Source organism: Culex quinquefasciatus, chromosome 3, assembly GCF_015732765.1.
Source record: "Culex quinquefasciatus strain JHB chromosome 3, VPISU_Cqui_1.0_pri_paternal, whole genome shotgun sequence".
Classification (NCBI taxonomy): domain Eukaryota; kingdom Metazoa; phylum Arthropoda; class Insecta; order Diptera; family Culicidae; genus Culex; species Culex quinquefasciatus.
Genome location: NC_051863.1, coordinates 174,582,435 through 174,603,574, shown reverse-complemented (window position 1 = coordinate 174,603,574; position 21,140 = coordinate 174,582,435). Strand labels below are relative to the sequence as shown.

The 21,140-nt window shown below is 40.3% G+C and overlaps 1 protein-coding gene across 5 annotated transcripts in view; it reads right to left on the bottom strand.

Annotated features, from left to right (window-relative positions):
* The window catches only part of LOC6047867 (guanine nucleotide exchange factor DBS), a 216,319-nt gene that overhangs the window by 44,559 nt on the left and 150,620 nt on the right, over positions 1-21,140 (bottom strand). For 4 of the 5 annotated variants that reach the window (XM_038266278.1, XM_038266279.1, XM_038266280.1 and 1 more), the window contains exons 8-9: positions 16,086-16,205; positions 15,892-15,987 (exon numbers count right to left, since the gene is read on the bottom strand). In XM_038266278.1, the coding sequence (XP_038122206.1) occupies positions 15,892-15,987; positions 16,086-16,205 (216 nt within the window). Of the gene's footprint in view, positions 1-15,891; positions 15,988-16,085; positions 16,206-17,259; positions 20,269-21,140 lie in introns of all 5 variants that reach the window. The other variant, XM_038266277.1, reaches the window with a different exon arrangement.

Genomic DNA, 21,140 nt, shown 5'->3' with positions numbered 1-21,140 from the left:
AAAAAAACTCCAGACTTCAATTTTTGTGTTTCTTTTTCTTAAAGCGGCTCTTTCTCAGCAACCCGAGGTCCAATCTTCAATGTCTCTTAGACAATTTTATAGCAAATTTTGTGAACTTTTCAAAAAAAAAAAATTTTAGAAATGGTCACTTATGGTCACTATTTTTAAAAATCGAAAAACTGCAAAAAAAATCGCTAAAATCAAACTTTCGGTGGCTATATCTTGAAAACATATCAAAAAATGTGTAGAGTACCTTTCGATTGCAAATTCAATTTTGCATTCAAAAATAACGTCAATTTTTTTTTGGCATGAAATTTTTATTTTAACCAAAAATCACTATTTAAAAAAAAAATCATAATTCGGCGGCAGATTGGCTCAAAAGTTGCGGATTTTTGTCTCCTAAAACATATAAAAAAATCTCGAAAATCAAAAAATACATATTTTGGGAAATTGAGTTTTAGTGAAAAAAAGTTGATTAAAAATCCACAAAAAAAAAATTTCCGTGTACCTTTTTTTTCTCAATACTCACAACTTTGCCGAACCAATGACGCTAAAAAGCTTATTTGGTCATAGGGAAGGCCCCCACAAAGTTTGAGCCAAATCAAACAATTCAAAAAATAAAAATGGTCGAAATCGGCCTTAATTTTTGGTTGTTTTTAATTTGTTTGAAGCTTCTTTATCGTATTTTTTCTAGCTTTTTTTTATTTATTGATTTTTTATTCAAAATATTGGAAAGTCACATAAAACAAATGTGTTTTTTTAAATTAAAAAAATAGTTTTTTTTTAATAAATGTTTTTAACTATTTCTAAGTAATAAAGAGTACAAACAAAATTGAGCAAGCAACTCTCTATTATTTGATGTATCTGAAATTGTTGTTCAAATAGCGACATAGGGTAGAGTAGTCATCAATGAGACACGGGGAACAATGATAAAATGGCTCTCACAAGTCGTAGTTTCAACCAATCAGGCCCATATTTGGGGGAAAGGTGTGTCTACTAGATACACATCTGACATAATAGTGGCTTTGGTTATGGACGCTCCTTTAAAAAGTTATTCATAAATGTTTGATTCTGGGGTGTAAAAGTAAATTATGGACAAAAATTACTTTTTCGCTCGTAGGCTGCCATTGACACCAAAACTAATATTTCTTCAAATTTCTGTCGACGTTCCATAGGAATTGAGTTGGGCTACAATGTTCTTTCATTAGGTTTGGCCAAAATTTAGAATATACCCAGTATCCAGGACTGTCTCATTGTTCCCCACTCATTTCAGCTCATGGGTAACAATGAGACACTTTGATTTTTCTTCATTAAACTTTTCAATATCTATGGAAATCTTTCAAAACATGAATTAAAAGTGATTTTTGGCATATTTATAGAGTTTAAACTTCATTTAACCAAAAATACAAAGTTATTTGGTATGAATATACGAATTTTACAAAATTTAAATACTTTTTAGTATAACTTTTGTTGATTAAAGTTTCATGTTGGCAAAATTGCTCTAAAATGTTCAAGGCAAGTTACCTGCAATGGAACAATACAAAAACATGATGTTTTACTAGAAAAATCTTGATTTTCGTAGTGTGTCTCATTGTTCCCCAGCTGTCTCATTGTTCCTGCCAAGTGCGTCTACAATGAGACAGTTGAATAACTCTGGCTGTAGATGTCGGATCGATCTCATATTTTGGTTAATGTTAGAACACATTAAAAGAAAAAAAAATCAACAAAAAGCTCATTAAAACATGCAGATGAAAAAATGAGCAAAATCTTTGAAAGTTGAAAACCAAAAGTGTCTCATTGATGACTACCCTACCCTACTGCAAAAGTGACGAGAATAGGTTGAAAGCTTAGTGTGACGGAAATGGGTATATTTCTCCTAGTAAATCAAATGTTAGGATGTACCTAACAAAATAGTAGTTTATGCAACAAGTTGCAAAAAGATGATTTATTCAGCACGAGTCGTACATTTATCCAACGAGGTTCACCGAGTTGGATAAATACGAAGAGTGCTGAAAAAATCAAGTTTTGCAACGAGTTCCATACAACATTTTTTGCAATTCCAAAAACACACAAATGTCAAATTTTCATGTATTTTGTCAATATATCGTTTAAATCAAAAAAATGTTGAAAAGTGTTACTTTTCGAAACAAGTGCTGAAAAGTTCAACTTTTCAGCATCCATTTGAGTGCTGAAAAGTAGAACTTTTCAGCATTTATTTTGAATTCGATTCTGTTATTTTTGGTACAGAAAAGTAGGCTATTTCGTTGTTCAAGAATGACAGGAAAAGTAAGTAGTTTCACGACGGAATTGCAAAAAAATACTTTTTGGCCCTGCATTCAAGGGTTTGTTCCGATGGGCCCAAATCCAAAATATGAGCTTGATTGGAGCTGTTGCTTTACAGTTGAATTTTAAATGGGATTTAACCCGTAAAAAAAGAGGCGCTTCAGTGGCCAAATGCGTTGATTTTCAACATCATTGGCGTGTAGGTTAGATCCTTGCGCATCTTTTGGTATATATAATATTTGGAGCACCCTGAAGCTCGGCACAGACCTTCAATAAAAAAAGTATAAAAATTGAAATTGGGGGCGTTATAAACCTTGAAAAATATTTGCAACGGCCTAAATAAGTTTAATTTCAAGAAAATGCAGGTCAAATTTTGGTATAAATAAGTAAATAAACCACATACACCACCCAAGTGGCGAGCATTCGTCCAATAGACGACAGGACGGATGCACTGAACGGAATCCTTCGCCGCGTCGCTGTTTATATTTTCTCTGCCCAGTTTCGCCCATAAATCGCAGCAAAACTGCGCGCAGCAGCTCTGCTGAAGATGCGAATCTTCACTGCCGGCTCGAAGAAAGCACTCTCAAGTTTGCATCCCTGCATCTGATTTGCACTGTTTATTTTGACTCCGTTGCAACGGCCTGCTGACGACTGAGTCTGTGCCGCCGCATGGCCTGCTTGAGGCTTTTAATGGATGTTTTGCTTCAGCATTTGCGCGGGGGTGTGAAAGCATTTTGAGAGAAGAAACATGCGAAAAGGCAAGGAATAAACAAAGAGGTGGAGGAAAGAGTAGATAAGTCGAAATGCTAAAATTGCTCAAGTCTTTTGATGATAATGACGATGATGGGTTTCTGTGTGCGCTTCGGTGGTCAGTTGCAGTTTTTTTTTGCTTCAAGCCGTGCAAATGTATGATGAATAGAAATGGGTAATAAATAAAGAACCAAACCATTCAGTCAGTCAGTCAGTTGGTCAACCCTCAAGTGACTTGACTAAATGTTACGGCATTATTTTTTTCAAGATATTTAATTTTTTTAAATGTTCACTAATCGTAAAAAGGAATAATTTTTTTTATTTCACCTGAATTTTTGCTTTTGGCACAAAACAAAAACAATTGAAGGTTAAATTAATCACTTGAAGTGCTCTGACTTAGACGGACTTGGACTGCTTAAATGTGCAAAATAAGTGAAACTAGTCAGTGTGTGTGTGTGTGCAAGCGATCCATATGAAGTTGCTGTCTTCCCCACCGAAACAGTAAACCTTTAGCAAAAAAAAAGTAAGGTAACGAAGAAGATAAGCAATAACAATAAACAGTTTCTGTATGATGGGCAAGTTGGACATGGGTAATGGACTCGAGCACGGGGTTTCAGGCAGTTGGTCATCGGTGGGTACCGACCATCATCAGATCAGGCTGTAGCATAACATTACCATGTAAAAGTGCTAAACAGTTATCTATTGCGGTTTTAGAGGGGGATTTCATTCTAGATTTTAACAGGCTTATTTTTTTACGATATCGATGTTGAACAAAACTTTATAATCGACCAAACAGTGGGTAGTCTAGCGGAACCGAGAATTTCAAACAGCGCCGTTATTGACTGTTAAACTTGTTACACCAGGTGGTAAAAATAATCATAAAGAATATTTTTATATTTTTAATTCTATGCGGATTTTGACTTTCTGAATAACTTGTGGCATACATTAAAATAAATAATAAAATTTTGTTTCATTACCAGCGTTACATTTTTTGTTGATTATTTCGCCGCGTAGCCACCGAGCGATTATTTCTTACGGTAGCACTTAATTATTTGCATCTTCGGCTTAATTACTGCACTTCCAAAGATGACCAAATGACCACACCCATCAACACCACCACATCACACGTAAGCCCCGTAATCAAAACCCATCTCGCGAGGGTTTCCCATCACCTTAATCAGTGGGTCAGCACTGTTTTTTTCGGTGGCTGGCCCAACTGACCCCGATTTCGTCGCATTATTATGCTTTTTGGCCACGTACCAATACAAAAGACCCACAACGGACGAAGGTGCGAGGGAAACCATTTTTCCGCACGGTAGTCGCCGTTAAAAACCGGCTTTAATACTTTGGGATGAATTGTCTTTGGTGGATCTTGTCCAAATTTCACCTTTTTGGTTTTCAAAATTTTCATAAATATGGTAATGCGCGCTTGTCGCGCTTAGTTCAACCACGTAACGGTACCTGATTTCTCGACTTTCGATGAATAATTATGGGCAATTTTCGTCCACGGGAGATTGTTCGTGAAGATGTTCCCGACGACGACGACGACGCCAGGTCTGACCTTGATCCTCGCTGAATGATAGCGTATGCATGCTAATCGCGGTCCAGCGATCCACCACATGTTTATGCGCAAGCTTGGTTAAGACAAAACGCCGGCGTGACCCACAAAATTGAGCCGTATGAAAAAGTGAAATGGTTTCGCACTGCAGCCAGCTGGAACTAGCCGTGATCATCGTAGCAGGCCGACGGTCACAGGTCACGGACTGAAGTTTATGGCGGCCAAAAGACTTTCCCGGAGATCGTAGATCGTAGTAGGCATGGCATGTACAGTAGTGCACCTTTTCTAAATCAGAACAACCGCTGAAGAATTATTGTGGTCTCGATTGTCTGCGCCTGCTCTGTCCACTGAAGATCGGCACTTCAATCAGGCTCACTACAAAAACCTGTGTTGATTGCCTCCATCACGCGTGGCGTGATAATCACTTCTTAGTCGGTACGATCAAATTGAGATAGATGCAGCAGGCGTTGACCGTGTTGCTGTTTCAAGTGGGAACATTCCGTTAGACAATTTGTTTCCCATGGTTTTTCCTTGTTTTGTTTTAAAGTGTAAATTTTCTATATGGGTACCAAAAGATGGTATATTTCACATAAATTTGCACTGTTTCACAATTTTTTAAGCAAATACTTTTTTGTTTTCAATTCATTGTTTTAGAGCAATTCCAGCTCAAATCAGGAATTTTTCTGATACTTTTGTACCCGACCCTCTCCGATTTCAATGAAACTTTGTAGACATGTTATCCTAGGCCTACATAAGCCATTTTTGTGCATATGGAGCAAATAGTACTCGAGAATAACATTTGAGAAGGGCGTAAGGTATTTAAATATTTTTGTATTCTGTAATTTAAAAATTACTGTATCTCGAAGCCGTTGCGTCGTATCAAAAAGTGGTCAAAGACAAACTTGTAGGAAATTGGACGGGCTTTCTGAAAAAATACACTGAAACAAAAATACACGCCACATCTATGAGATTTTTTGATTTTTAAGTCTAAAACTTAAATTTGAAGGTGATGTCACGATTTTTTTTCGTTCAAAATTTTTGAGGAAATAGCCTAAGATGTTACTAAAAGACTGACAAAAAATGCAGGATGGTATGTCTCTCCTAAAAAAATACAAAAATCATTTACTAAAACTGTTTTTTTGAAAAGTGGTCTAAACGTCAAAATTTAAAAAAAACCGGTAGTGGGAATCGATTCTCCAGACAATTTTATATAAAAGTCTCCGTAGACTAGGTTTTTCAGTCTCGTAAATATTTTTAACGGAAACGATGCAACGGCTTCGAGATACAGTAATTTTTAAATTGCAAAATACTAAAATATTTAAATACCTTACGCCCTTCTCAAATGTTATTCTCGAGTACTATTGGCTCCATATACACAAAAAATGACTTATATAGGCCTAGGATAACATGTCTACAAAGTTTCATTGAAATCGGAGAGGGTCGGGTACAAAAGTACCAGAAAAATCCTGATTTGAGCTGGAATTGCTCTTTAAAGAAATACTCTTATTCTATGATTTGAATTATTTCTATCAAACGACGCGCGTAGTTAAAAATCGTGTTTCAGTACTACAATTTTAAGTGTAAAATAATTAATGCTGTATTCTAAACATTCACAAGATACCAAAATTTTGAAAAAAATAAACTCATATTTTCATACTTTGCAACATGGCACAGTGGTCCAGATCGCAAAATTAAGTGAAAAATTGATTTTCCGAAAAATGGTGAAGTTTTGGATTTTTTTTTTTGTCTCCAGAAGAGTTGTTGCAGATGAAAAGGGGCAACTTTTGGTTTGGTTGAAAATAATGGTTAACGATTAGGGTGATTTTAAAAATCTAACTTTTCAGGAATATTTTTGAGATATTTTTGTCTTCTGGAAAGTTGTTGGGCAATCCAACCCGAACAGACGGTAATAACTAAATTCATGCCATTTCAGTAACAAATACTGTTAAAATAACAGATAGTGTTATGGAAAATTCTTGCAAAATCCATTTTAGCATAAGAGTTTAATAACAGTTTATGTTATCATAACAAAGTTTGTTATTGGTCTGATATTAGTTGAAAGCCAAAACAACTTCGGAATAACGTTTTGACAAAGAACTTTGTCTTAGGGCTCTATACAAGGGTAGCAATCCAGATTTTTCGCGAAGCGAAATGTAACGCGTAGAAGCAAATTTTCGAAAAAAGTGCAAGATTTCAAACGATTGTATCTTTTTTCCCTCTCGACCAATTTGAACGTTTTACCCACCAAACGAAAGGGGAAGACTTACTTAATGATCTTAAAACATGTTTATTACAGTATTTATTTATTTAAGTACTTAAAAGTTAACATAAAACTACTAAAGAATAGCGAACGCTGATTGGTCAAGCGCAACCTTTCCCGAACACATTAATCAGATTCAAGTATCTAGCACTTAGCAAATTTTGCCTTGCCTCCTCCTTCCGTGGAACTGTCACGCGAGAATGTAGCACCATGGTTGCAACATGCCGTGCGATACTATTTAAGTTAGCACTTAGCCTCAGACAAATTCAGTGCCTACCGAGGTTTCATCCGAAGCGGACCTCGCGTTGGTTGTTTAAATGCTCACACATACATAATTTTCGGATCGTCGACGAGCCAACAAAACTCGGCTCGGTCGGTCCTGAAAAGTCATTCTATTGCTGGACGTCGACGAGAACACATCAGAAGCAGATGGCCTGGTGGCCCGGTAGCAGACGGCCTGGAGGTCTGGGAGCAGATGGCTTGGAGGCAAGGACCAGCTAAGACATGGTAGTCGCGGGAGTCGATCATTGGAACTGGCCACCACCTGGAGTGGCCGGAGGCCCCAGGGATGTTCCGATGGGGGAACATTTTCCGGACCGTAAGAGTTGGGGCAATATGGGTATCAAACTTTATGGTTTTTGCTACTGGACATGAAATTTGAAATTTCGGCAGTAGTGGCCACAATCCGGAGTGGCCGGAAGCCCCGCGGATGTTCCGATGGGGGGACATTTGTCGGACCGTAAGAGTTGGGGCAATATGGGTATCAAACTTTATGGTTTTTGATACTGGACATGAAATTTGCCATTTCGGCAGTAGTGGCCATAAACCGGAGTGGCCGGAGGCCCCGGGGATGTTCCGATGGGGGGACATTTGCCGAACCATCAGAGTAGGGGCAATATGGGTATCAAACATTATGGTTTTTGAAACTGGATATGAAATTTGACATTTCGGCAGTAGTGCCCACAATCCGGAGTGGCCGGAGGCCCGCGGATGTTCCGATTGGGGACATTTTCCAGACCGTAAGAGTTGGGGCAATATGGGTATCAAACTATATGGTTTTGATACTGAATGTGAAATTTGACATTTCGGCAGTAGTGGTCACAATCCGGAGTGGCCGGAGGCCCGGGGATGTTCCGATGGGGGACATTTGGCGGACTATAAGAGTTGGGGTAATATGGGTATCAAACATTATGGTTTTTGATACTGGACATGAAATTTGACATTTCGGCAGTAGTGGCCACAATCCGGAGTGCCGGAGGCCCCGGGGATGTTCCGATGGGGGGACATTTGTCGAACCATAAGAGTAGGGGTAAAATGGGTATCAATTTTGCCTTCCTCACTGAGGTAGGGCTATAATCCTGCTCGAAAAATGAACTTTTGAAAAACAGCTCGTAGACCTATATTCATGTATACCTATCGACTCAGAATCGAAAACTGAACAAATGTCTGTGTGTGTGTGTGTATGTGTGTGCGTATTCCCTTGGTGCTCAAAATTCTTGCCAAGTTTTCTCGGCACTGGCTGATCCGATTTGAGTCAAATAAGTTGCATTCGATCCGGTTTGGTGCCCCATACTGCACTATTGAATTGTTTGAAGATCCGATAAGTAGTTCAAAAGTTAAGTATAAAAAGTGTCAGAGTTGCGAATCGGATCTCACATAAATGCATGTAAACTATGTCCAGACCCATCACCCAACCCATCGTTGGTTAGGTTATCAAAAGACCTTTCCAACGAGTCCAAAACATTGAAGTTCTGGCAACCCTGTCTCAAGTTATGACCACTTAAGTGATATTTATGTACTTTTTTGATGCCGGATCTCACTTAAATGTATGTAAACTGTGTCCGGATCCATCATTCGACCCATCGTTGGATAGGTAATCGAAAGACCTTTCCAATGAGTCCAAAATATTGAAGATCTGGCAGCCCTGTCTCTTGTTATGACCACTTAAATGATATTTATGTACTTTTTTGATGCCGGATCTCATTTAAATCACAGTGCTTAAATGTATGTAAACTATGTCCGGATCCATTATCCAACCCATAGTTGGATAGGTTATCAAAAGACCTTTCCAATGAGTCCAAAACATTGAAGATCTGGCAACCCTGTCTCATGTTATGACCACTTAAGAGGCAGTATTTGTAGATTCTGCTCGGTTTGTTCTAGAGGTCGTATCGAGGTGCTCCGATTTGGATGAAACTTTCAGGGTTTGTTTGTCTATACATGAGATGAACTCATGCCAAATATGAGCCCTCTACGACAAAGGGAAGTGGGGTAAAACGGGCATTGAAGTTTGAGGTCCAAAAAACATGAAAAATCTTAAAATTGCTCGCATTTCCGTAAAACTTCATCAATTCCAACTCTCTTAGATGCATTCGAATGGTCTTTTGAAGCCCTTCAAAATGTGCTATAGACATCCAGGATTGGTTTTACTTTTCTCATAGCTTTTGCAAATTACTGTTAAAAATGGATTTTTTAAAACCTTAATAACTTTTCCCAACAGCCTCCAACACCCATACTCCCATAGGTCAAAAGTTAGGGAATTTCATGGACTATAAGCCTACAGTACTGACTTTTGGCCAATCGCAGTTTTCTCATAGTTTTACGGTTTTCTAGAACAAACATTTTACAACGTTAGTTTTGCCCTGTAGACCGAGAAGACGGCACTTTTTGGTCTCAATTTTGTCATATTCGGAATCCTCGGACAATTTCACGTAAGTTAGAAGTATTGGAGTTGTAATATTTCTTTAAAAAATAATTAAATAAAACATTTTTGAAAAAAGAAAAAGATCTTATTTACCCTATGACCAATACGTCAAATGCTGTATCAAGTAGGCGAAAACCTGTTTCACCCCCAATCCAACAAATTGTTAAAAAATATTTAAATTCATTCTAAACGGCAATTTTTTCAATCAAATTTACAACTCCAATACTTCTAACTTACGTGAAATTGTGCGAGGATTCCGAATATGACAAAATTGAGACCAAAAAATGCCGCTATGGCGGCCTACAGGGCAAAAACTAACGTTGTAAAATGTTTGTTCTAGAAAAATCGTCAAACTATGAGAAAAACTGCGATTGGCCAAAAAGTTAATACCGTAGGCTTATAGTCCATGAAATTCCCTAACTTTTGACCTGTGGGAGTATGGGTGTTGGAGGCTGTTGGGAAAAGTTATTAAGGTTTTAAAAAAATCCATTTTTGACAGTAATTTGCAAAAGCTATGAGAAAAAGTAAAACCAATCCTGGATGTATATAGCACATTTTGAAGAGCTTCAAAAGACCATTCGAATGCATCTAAGAGAGTTGGAATTGATGAAGTTTTACGGAAATGCGAGCAATTTTAAGATTTTTCATGTTTTTTGGACCTCAAACTTCAATGCCCGTTTTACCCCACTTCCCTTTGTCGTAGAGGGCTCATATTTGGCATGAGTTCATCTCATGTATAGACAAACAAACCCTGAAAGTTTCATCCAAATCGGAGCACCTCGATACGACCTGTTTCACATCGGTGAAAAACTCGCTCTTAAGTGATATTTATGTACTTTTTTGATGCCGGATCTCATTTAAATCACAGTGCTTAAATGTATGTAAACTATGTCCGGATCCATTATCCAACCCATAGTTGGATAGGTTATCAAAAGACCTTTCCAATGAGTCCAAAATATTGAAGATCTGGCAACACTGTCTCTTGTTATGACCACTTAAGTGATATTTATGTACTTTTTTGATGCCGGATCTCACTTAAATGTATGTAAACTATGTCCGGATCCATTATCCAACCCATCGTTAAATAGGTCATCAAAAGACCTTTCCAATGAGTCCAATACATTGAAGATCTGACAACGCTCAGTCTCAAGTTATGACCGCTTAAGTGACATTTGTGTATTTCTTTATTGAGAAACAAGCCTTACCTGACAAATTTCGTTCTGCTTTTTTTCGTTTGTTGTGGAGTGGCCAAAGTTGTAACTTTTTGACGTAAGAACCTTCCTTTGGACTCACGAACTTACCATACGAACCCAACGCAACAAAGAGCACCTCGATCGGACGTTCCGTGTTGAATTGATTCGCGTTCGAACAAAACCGTCGAAATTTTGTATATATATAGAAGATAGATAGAATTTGTGTCCAAACCCATCATATCACCAAATGTTGGTAAAAAGTGAGGAAGGCAACAACCACATAGGTGGATTAAGTTAGTTTTTATGGTAATTATGAATCTAGTGAATCTTGGGAAATTTGGACCAGACAATGTAATCGAAAATTTCAACAATTATCTTGCAAAGTTCTTTGTCATACTGGTCATGTGTAACATAACCACCTGCACCTTTTTTTTGTTATGGACGAATACCTCCAACTGTTATTGGGATGATCGGATTAGTTGTTAAAATAACAAAAAATAATAACAAAGATTTCTTCGAAGAATAACTAGAAATGTTATTAGTCTTTTATAACAATAACAATCCATCATAACGATGAATAACAAATCCTGTTATAAATAACATAAAATGTTATTGGCCTAGTATTTTCAAATATCAAAAAACGTTATTCCCAAGTTATTTCCGTCTGCTCGGGAATCCAATCCAAGCAACCAATTTTTTATCTCGCAATCTATGGCTTCTACGACCAAATTTAGAGAAAGCATCGAAGCAAACCTTAAAAATCAGTTTATGGAACGTAGCAATTTAGGGTGATGTTTGAAAGAAAAGATGTTGGAGGCACTAAAAGCAAAAACAATAAAAAATTGACTGGTCAAATTGGACTTAAGGGTCAAAAGTTACAGCCATTTTAAGGTAAAAAAGATACAAATTAAAAACATAAATATTTAGAAAAAGGGCAGTCCAAATTTTAAACGCCGGCTTGTATTCGAAAGAGGAGATCTAGCGCTTTAAAAGCTGAAAAAATCTCAGGGGTATTTTCTTTTAACTCGAGATATCTTCATTTGAAAATGTGTGATTGTCTATGTAAAATTATTATTGAAAGCCAAAATATGTCCAAAAATCGTTTTTCGACACATTGATTCAATTCTGAGGGCAGATTCAGATTCTGTGGGCAAAATTAAATTAAAAAAATAACATATAGTTGGACAATTTTCGAATTTTGTTAGGGTGGTCCCATACACTTTTCACTTGAAAATTTGACATTTTCATATGAAGATACCTCTAGTTAAATTATTTAGGTGGCTCTACTTGAAAACGGTGCATTTTACCAAACTATCTGTAAAGATCTTTTCGATTGCCATTTTAATTTTACATTGTGGGTCTCGTGGCGCAGGGGTAGCGGCTTCGGCTGCCGATCCCGATGATGCTATGAGACGCGGGTTCGATTCCCGCCTTATCCACTGAGCTTCTATCGGATGGTGAAGTAAAACGTCGGTCCCGGTTTCTCCTGTCTCGTCAGAGGCGCTGGAGCAGAAATCCCACGTTAGAGGAAGGCCATGCCCCGGGGGGCGTAGTGCCAATAGTTTCGTTTTTTTTAAATTTTACATTAAAAACTGATGCCTAAGAATATTTCGAGTCAAATTTCTTATTCCTATTTTTTTCAAAACCCCGTATTTCTGCAGCAAGATTTGTGTCTATACTTCATTATGGCTCAAAAATTGGCCTGAAACAAAATTGAGATCAGAAATTTATAAAATGAAATTCAAGCCAAGCTTTCAATATGTCTATAAAAAGGAAATTAAACTGCATTTTCAGTCGTCTTGCAATAATTTGATTTTAAAATATTTGAATGGCAGAATGGGCCACAAGGCTTTAGAATGGATTTAGACCAACTGTGAGGAAAGGGTCTTATAAAGGACGTCAAATAACGTTACCATACCGAAAACGACGTTTGAATTCATTGTATTTTTCGAATTATAAGTAAAAATGTAAATTTATTGACAAAACCACGCAAATGTTGTTTATTTAGAGGTTTTTAAATAAGCTTTCTGAAAAGTAGGATCGTTTGAAAAAGATTGTTCAATGCTTATAATGTTACTAGATGTTTTAAATTAAATTTTTAAATTCATCATCCCGGTACGAGAATCGAACTCACGACCTCTGGATTGGAAACCCAGCACGCCGCTAGTCGAAACCCATCCCCTACCGGTCAGTATTCCCAGTGAGTAGAATTACTCTTTGAAGGGATCTGACTTTGCCGAGCCAGACAGGAATCGAACCCATCACCTTCCGCTCACAAGGCGAAACCCGTAACCTCACGGCCACGGAAGCTAGGCAAGGTAAACAAACAACAACGGAACCTTCAAATCTTTGAGAGGCTTGGGGATGGAAGTGTTAAATTAAAATGTACTTGGGTCAGAATGGACCACCCTTTTCCTGCCTTATACAAACAATCAAAAGTTACGAAATTTGAGCTAAATGGATAATTTCACTACTGGTAGCTTCACTAATCACGTTTGATACAACATTAGTTGATTTTTTAACTTGTTTTGATGCTTATTTGTAAAAATAGTGTCTTATTTAAACATATTAAAACTATTTTCAAACATGTTTGTTTTGTAAGTGACTATTTTCATAAAAGTGGTCTAACTTCATGGAAACTATGTTAGAAAGGTCCCTTAAATCATTTATTATTTCCCTTCAACGTTTTATTAGACAAAATGAAACCCTGGAAAAGTAGTCGAAATACATTTTTTTTTTAAATTGCATGAAAAATAGTTTTTAGCTTAAAAATTCCATCAACCAACTATACATCATTGAAGGGAACATCTCAAAGCATAAGCCTACGACACTGAATTCATAAATTGTTATGTTTTTCTATGGTTTTTGGCGCATTTTCCTTAGGCGGTCCATTCTGCCCCCCCCCCTGCCCCCATAACAATAAAAAAAAAGTTTATAAGTCCAATAAACAGCTTTTTTGTGTTTTTTTTTGCATTTTTTTTTTTGGATATTGGACATTATTGAAAAACCCGATTTAATCCCACCTGGGGTGAGCTAGAGCCTTTCTTGCTAAAGAATATAACAATAGTAGAATATCTTCTTTAAATTCATAACAACGACTTTGTTTATTTATAACGTCAGTACAAAAGAAAGTCTAATGATGAAAGCAAAGTATTATAAATGATATGCTTTCCATAAAAAATAAAAAACGCAATTTTCACCAAAAGAATATTTGTAATCGTACACATTCTTAATCAAACAAGAGTTTATGACAAACGCGAGCATAGCAAGCTTCCCATGCGTCAGTGACAAAGCACACCGCGGCATGGAAAACTTTGCAAACGATATAAACGATAGAAAGCTTAGAAAGCTCCTATTGGAATCCAATGAACCCTGTTAAATAAACTTACGAAATCGCGAAAAAGTGAAGTCTACTTTTAGGCGATTTGAGGAGCACACGGAAAACGAATTGATTGTAGCCGGATGAATGTCCTATGTCACAAAAGTTTTTGCATAAACATTGGACAGTTATGCAAAAACGGACAGGGCAAAAGTAACCGAAAAGCTACGATATCTTACATGTTGTAGGAAACATCGGTAGACAAGCTACTACAAACGAGTACAAGTCGAGCCAATACAGATATGCGCCAGCATTCTCGCGCCAGTATTCGTAGCTCAACTTGGCAACTTGTCGACTTGGCGACGAAGCGTCGAAAATCGATGCAGTGTGATTTTTTGGCGAATTTTCCGCTTAAAATTCATGCTGAATCGACATATTTACGAAGATGAAAATGACGTCCAGCCTTAAAGTAAAACCTATACTTTTCTTTAGTAAGAAAGGCAAAAGTAAATCGCTCTAAAAATTGATCCGGATTGCCTATCGATGTCTAATTTGTTACAGATGCTCACTCATCGTCTGTACTATGAATGTAGAAAGAAATTTCGGATAAAATCGGAAATGAAAAGTGTTGGCGAAGGCCACCAGGTGGGCTTTTACCTTTTTTTAGGGTTTTTTTTTCTTTTGGTAGGTTAATCAAACGGCTCTAACTCCAGAACTAGATCATGGATCTGGATGAAAATTTGGGAGGTTGTAGAGCTCGAAAAATGCAATTTTTGAGATAAATAAAAGATATGAAAATGAAAAAAATTTACCATATTTTCATTTGAAAACTGTGTATTTTGTTGAAATGTCTGGCCGCATCCGAAAACAGATGGATATTTCGAAATTCGGACTCAAAATGACCCTTGTTCAGCACACCAGCTTTCAAATGCACTTGGAACAATCCAAATCGAAAATAGGGGAGCCGAGGATTACGCGACACAAAATTTGGCAAAAATTTTACCCCACACGGACATCACTCGAACTTCACGGAATTCATTTTCTCAAAATTCGAGGGTTGGAGCTAGACGAGTTCTGTCAAGGTGAATCGATAGAGCGTCGAAAATCGATGCAGTGTGATTTTTTGGCGATTTTTCCGCTTAAAATTCATGCTGAATCGACATATTTACGAAGATGAAAATGGCGTCCAGCCTTAAAGTAAAACCTATACCTTTCTTTAGTAAGAAAGGCATAAAGATTTCACAATTATATATTAATCAGCTCAAATATGTAAAATATGATTATTAACGCAGAAAAATGCATTTATAACTGTTTTCAGTTGATTAGACTTCTATTTCCATAAAATTTTTGATGATTTCTGCACTAATATTTTTACGCCCTGATTTTACGGGTCGATTTGGGCCACAGAAACTTTGAAAACCATTTGCAATAAGCTTACTGTTTCATTATCAAATGAATATTTCCAATATTCTAACACCGCCATCTTGGATCAAGTATTTCTAGATCATTTAAAAGCTGCGATTCTCAACGGGGGCCCACTTTGAGTACATGACAGGTCAAGAAAGTCTAGAAGAAGGCTGAAGGTTCAAAATCTTAGCTTTAGAGCAGTGTTGGGGTCATTTTTGACCTAACAAGACCCATACTAAGACAACGATTTTTTTGTTACTTGATTATCCGCAGTTAATATTCATGACTTTACAAGCTCAGCTCGGCCACATTCCATTTAAATCGGTACCGTGTCTTCCTGACCACTTTGCAACAATTTAGCGCCAATTAATAAGCCGTCATCAAAACTCATCGGTTTGGCGGCGGGGAAACACTCACCTTCAGAATCGATCCCATTTCCGCGACGTAGATGCGCTCGGTCTCGAGCAGCTCGGCCAGCACGTGTCCTCGTTTCAGCTTCCGTTCGTCCGAATCCTACACAGTAGCAGCAACAAAAGAAACACCAACATAAAACAACACAATAAATCCATTAGCGCTTGATTGTTGACTGTTGACAGTTAATTGTGACTTACCGTTTGACTCTGCAGATTGAGATCGCTGTCCGAGCTGGCAATGATGGTGTCGCTGCTGATGGAGATTCCCGAGTCCGGCGGGCCTTCGATCGACCGGGGCCGTGATGTGAAGCCGTCGATCTGGGGAGCATGAAGAAGAAGCGTTACGATTAGCGGTTCTTTAGTTAAACTTTGCAAAAAGGGTGAGGAAACTGAGTGTTATGCAATTTTACGGACTAATGATTCTTGCGAAAAACTTCTTTCTTCCTTCGTAAAGCTTCTAGTTACAGGTGCTAATGGTTTGGCCAGAACACAAAGTTCCGCCAAAGGCAGGGAGGGGGTGATGCGGCGTGGAAAATGAGAAACATTCATCTTTTATTTGCTGCAAATGGAATAAACGCTGGGTGCTTTACACTAGTTGCTCATTTAACGTGTAACGGGACAGTAAATTGGATATTTCCTCCGTGCGCGGTATGATCTCTTGCTGACGGACTTGTTGCCACAACGCAGCAAACACAGTAGGCTACACATTTCACCGCGTACACCTCGTCGTCGATTAGCAATGCTTACTTGGACGGTTGAAAGACCTCAAGTACGATCTAGCACTAAAGATATTATGATTGGTTTGCTGATATATTTTTAAGAAGTATTGCATTTAAAAACAAATAAGTTTAACACAAAATCAACTTATATTTAAAATCCATTAAGGGTAAATACTGCTAACCTCAAATTGCCCGATTAGCCATGGTTACTTGATCCAAGATGCGATCTTGCACCGCTTAGGTAAACAAAGCTGCAATGACCATCATCTCCGCGAAAGTGAAAAGCCCCCTCCCTAATTGAAGCCCCGGAACAAGTGCGTGCCCAAGAGGCCGACATCGCACCTCCAAATTAGCCTAAATTTTGCCTACTTTGGGCCAAAACGGCGCGTCGAAAGCGTTGCAAATGACCGTCGGACCCAACACAAACCCACCAACCCGTGACACGCCTCCTTGGATCGGATTAAATTAGCCGCCGATTTTGACAGTTTGCGAGTGCGCCGCTGCTCACCCGCAGCACGGAGCGGCTCATTTTCACCTCATTATTTATTTAGAGTCCGGAAGAAAGTTTGAGTTATGGCTTCCAATCTTGCGCTGCTGTTATAGGGAAGAAAAGAAACATAAAGAGCACTCGCAATGCTAGCAGATATAATTACCTTGCTGTTGTGCTGCGCCATTCCGCATTGGCAGCCGAGTTGAGCTTTTCTCAGTACCACCCCGTTGTTACCTCCGGAGCAGCCGCCGTTGGCACCATTGGAGCCGCCGCCGCCGCCGCCACCGCCAACAGAACCGTTACAGCCGCCGCCACCAACGTCAATCGAGCTGATGATGCAACTATTGCTTCCCAGTGCAATACTCCGTCGCCGACGGCAACAGCAACAGCAGCTTCCCGAATTATTGCAACATCCCGAACCGGTAGATCCCGTCCCCGAACCGGTACTGTTATTGTCCCCATCGTTGTGTCCCAGCGATTGTCCGCTGTCCAAATCCTCAAAGAAATTATTGTTCCAGAACAGCGGTCCCTCACAGCCCAATCGAATGCTCGTCTTTGAAGTGTAACGGTTCCCACCGTTTCCATTGCTGCATGTAACGCTCGACATGTTACTTCCGTCACTGCAAACGGTGCTTCCCGTGCTGACCGTACTTACAATCGACAGGGGTTGCTTTTCTGCTGGACTGAGCGATCGCTCGCTTTGATCGTAGTAGCCATCGTCCTTGTCGGATTCGGCTCCGTTCGAGCTTACGGTCGAGGCTGCCGAACTGGCCGAACTTCCGCTGGCCGAAGTCGAGATCAGCGAAACCGGTTCGCTGAGGTTCGTCGTGGAATTTTGCGATCCCGTCTTGCTCGGTACCTGGTTGGTTATGAAAATCTTTATGCTGTTGTTGTCCTCGTTCTTGATCTTGTTGTTGATGTTGACCTTGTCGTCGTAAGGCTTGTGCTGCGGGTTGTTTTTCAACTTGATGTTGCGCTGGTTCTGCTGATTCCAGAACTTTTGTCGCGCCAGCACCGTTTCCGTAATTTCCGTGATCGGTTCGACGCACTTCTCGATGATCATCCGATTCGTCTCCAGATCGATCTCTTTGATCTTGGACGAAATCACGCGAACATTTTCACAACTATTGTTGAGCTTATCGTTCAGCGCGTTGTTTAGGAAGATTTCGCTGTCGCTGTCGTTGATCACGATCGACGTCCGCTTGCCGCAGATAATCTCCGGATGTTCCTTCTCTTTGCACTTGAAACTGCTCTTGTGACTCTCCGCCGCCGAGGGACACTTCTTTGACGACGAGCACGAAGAGCTGGACACCGTAGAAGACGCGGAAGAAGACGAAGACGATGACATCGGGCAGTTGGGAAACTTGCAGTTTTTGTACCCGCACGTAGTTTTGCTACTCTTGGCACTGATCGTGCTCATGTCGTCATCGCTAAGTGTCCGCTCCAAAGATTTGGATCGTACCCTGATGGGTTCCCGCTTGACTTCCTGCTTTTTCGTAGTTTCGAAATCGATCGTTTCCGTTGATCCGCTGTGTCCGTTGTGACCGTCGATGATCCTTCGGATGCGCTTGCTGATCGTGTCGTCCGATCCGATCGCGGCAATTACTGGAGCTGGTGGGGGTGGTGAAATCGACTTCACGGCAGGTTGCACCGGTTGAGACGGCGTTGCATTTGCCGCGGCGGCGATCGAAAGGGCACTCTCTTCCGCTTTGTAGCGTGCGCTAAGTCGTTTGTGGACCAGGTACTTTTGCTGTTTGGCGGACATTTCGTCACTCTTTGCCTTGTTCTTCTCGAAGCGGTGCACATTTTCGCGCACCATTCCACCGGCGATGACGGCGGACGGTGGGGCCGGATTTTTGCTGACAATTTTCCGGTTGAGCGCGATCACGCTGCTACTGTGCTGGCGCGACAGTAACGGTTGGATGGACGGAAGGGATGGGGCCGGTTGACTTTCGATCGGCGACAACGCCCGCGACTCTAGGAATAATTGATTTATCCGATGAATATCGTTCATTGATCTATGGCGTGTAATCAGATTAGTACTGGTATGGCTCTTTTGTAGTTTGAAAATGCGATTGTTAGTGTCCGGAATGTGCGGCTGTGGTTGATGCTGCTTGAAGGTACCTTTCGCCGGCTGTTGGTTGTTTTCCGGGGTAGGTTTCTTGGCCGCGGTTGATTGATTGATTACGCGCAGCATGCTTGGCCGATTAGTGCGCAAATCCCAACTTTGTCGCTTTTCAACATCGCCCGGGCTTTGAGGTTTGGGGTCTGGTTTTTGCTCGGCTTCCGGTTTGGACGGAGGTTGTTGCTCCTTGTTCCCCCCACCGACGGTTCCGTACAGTTTATTGTCCACGTAACGCTCGTAACTCCTGCTGTCAAAGTAATACTGTACCGTTTCCAGTTTGTTCTTTTTCTTGTTGTCAAACAGAGCGTACTTTTTCTTCCCATTCTTTGATTTCAAATCCGTATCATTGATATATTGCAACTTTGCCCCAATTTCCGCGATCGACGTATTCGATCCGAACCCGTTGTGCTTTTTGTAGACCAAATATTTAGCCTTCGCATCGCTCAAGTTTGACGTTGAGCCGTTACCCGCGTTACTCGTTAGATTCACGCTGCTCGTGGTCAGCTGCTTCTTGACGGCATTCGCCACGTTCCCCTTAGTAGGCGCTGCCGCCGCAACCGTACCCTTTGCAGCCTTTTTGTCCTCTGCCGTCTTTTTCTTTTCACTTCCGGCGACCCCATCGTTCTTCAGGTTGACATAGTTCACCTTGAGCAGTTCCATCTTTGGCACCTTCGAGAACATATCCTCATCTATGTGGTCCAAATCGGAACCCGCTTCACTTCCTCGCCCTCCACCAGCTTCCTGATGCTGCTGCTGATGTTGCTGGACGGACCTCCGTCCGGTGTCCACCTTGGGGCCCACGACAATCGAGTTAATCCGGCTACTGCTGGCGCTTCGATTGTTCCGAAAGATCGGAATCCCTCCCTTGCGCGGAGGTCCATCTGTCGTTCCGCCAGGACCTCCACCCTTGCCGCCTCCTCCCGGTCCGGGACCGGTCGCAGCAGGCGTTGGCGGCGGCGGTGGTTGCTGGGGCGGTTGCTGTTGGCGACGGGACTGATGCATCATCATGGCAACCCGTTACCAGGGGGTCTCATGGTAGCTGGTCTACTGAAAGAAGAAATCGTTTATTGAAAGAGGGGCGCGTAACCGCCCGGAGGGACATCTCTGACCCAATCGCTTTGGATCGAGCGTGTGGACCCCTCGGGGAAGGTGAAATCGTGTCGCTAGTTTTTTGAGAAAAGAGCCGAGCCGAGAGATTAATTGACGCCAGTGTTGATTAATGACAGCGGTGACCATCGCGCGGTGATGCAATCGATGGCTACCGCCAAAGATGATGACCATTGGGTAAGGTTGCTTGATTGGGACAATTACAGCTCGTTACTATGGCTACCGTTGGCGGTTTGGCCTGGGGGTCGTTAAGCCTGATGACCTTGTGGTAGATGTCTGTCGGTAATTAGCACCCATGGGAGGAATTGACCTACAGATGCACTTTCAAAACAAGTTTTCTTGAATGCCAGCGTTTATGCATGAATTTTGACATTTGAACGGACGCTGTTTAACCTAACCTCTTCCAAAATGACCACGGTTTGCGTGTCGAAAGCCCAGCAGCATGCCATGCTCGCGAGCAGAGTTTTTCTCGTGAATCGATCCAAGTTTTCATTGCTTTCTTCGCTTAAGACCCCCATCAATTTACACCACGAGAAACGAATAAAGCGAAACCGAAAAATTAAATCTCAACCACTTCTCGAAAACAAAAAAAAACATAAATTATACTAATTGTGCGAAAGCAATTGTTTCACCACGATGAAGACGCGTATTATGGGTCCATCGTCGTGATTCATGCAAGACCAATCTTGGTTCCCAAGCTCCACCATCGAGGATGGTGCGAAGGCGGTGAAACTAATTATTGAACTGGATTTGATTTCTTCTAGGGTTGTGGCTCTTAACTGTCTAATATAGCAAATATATCAATCCTTAAA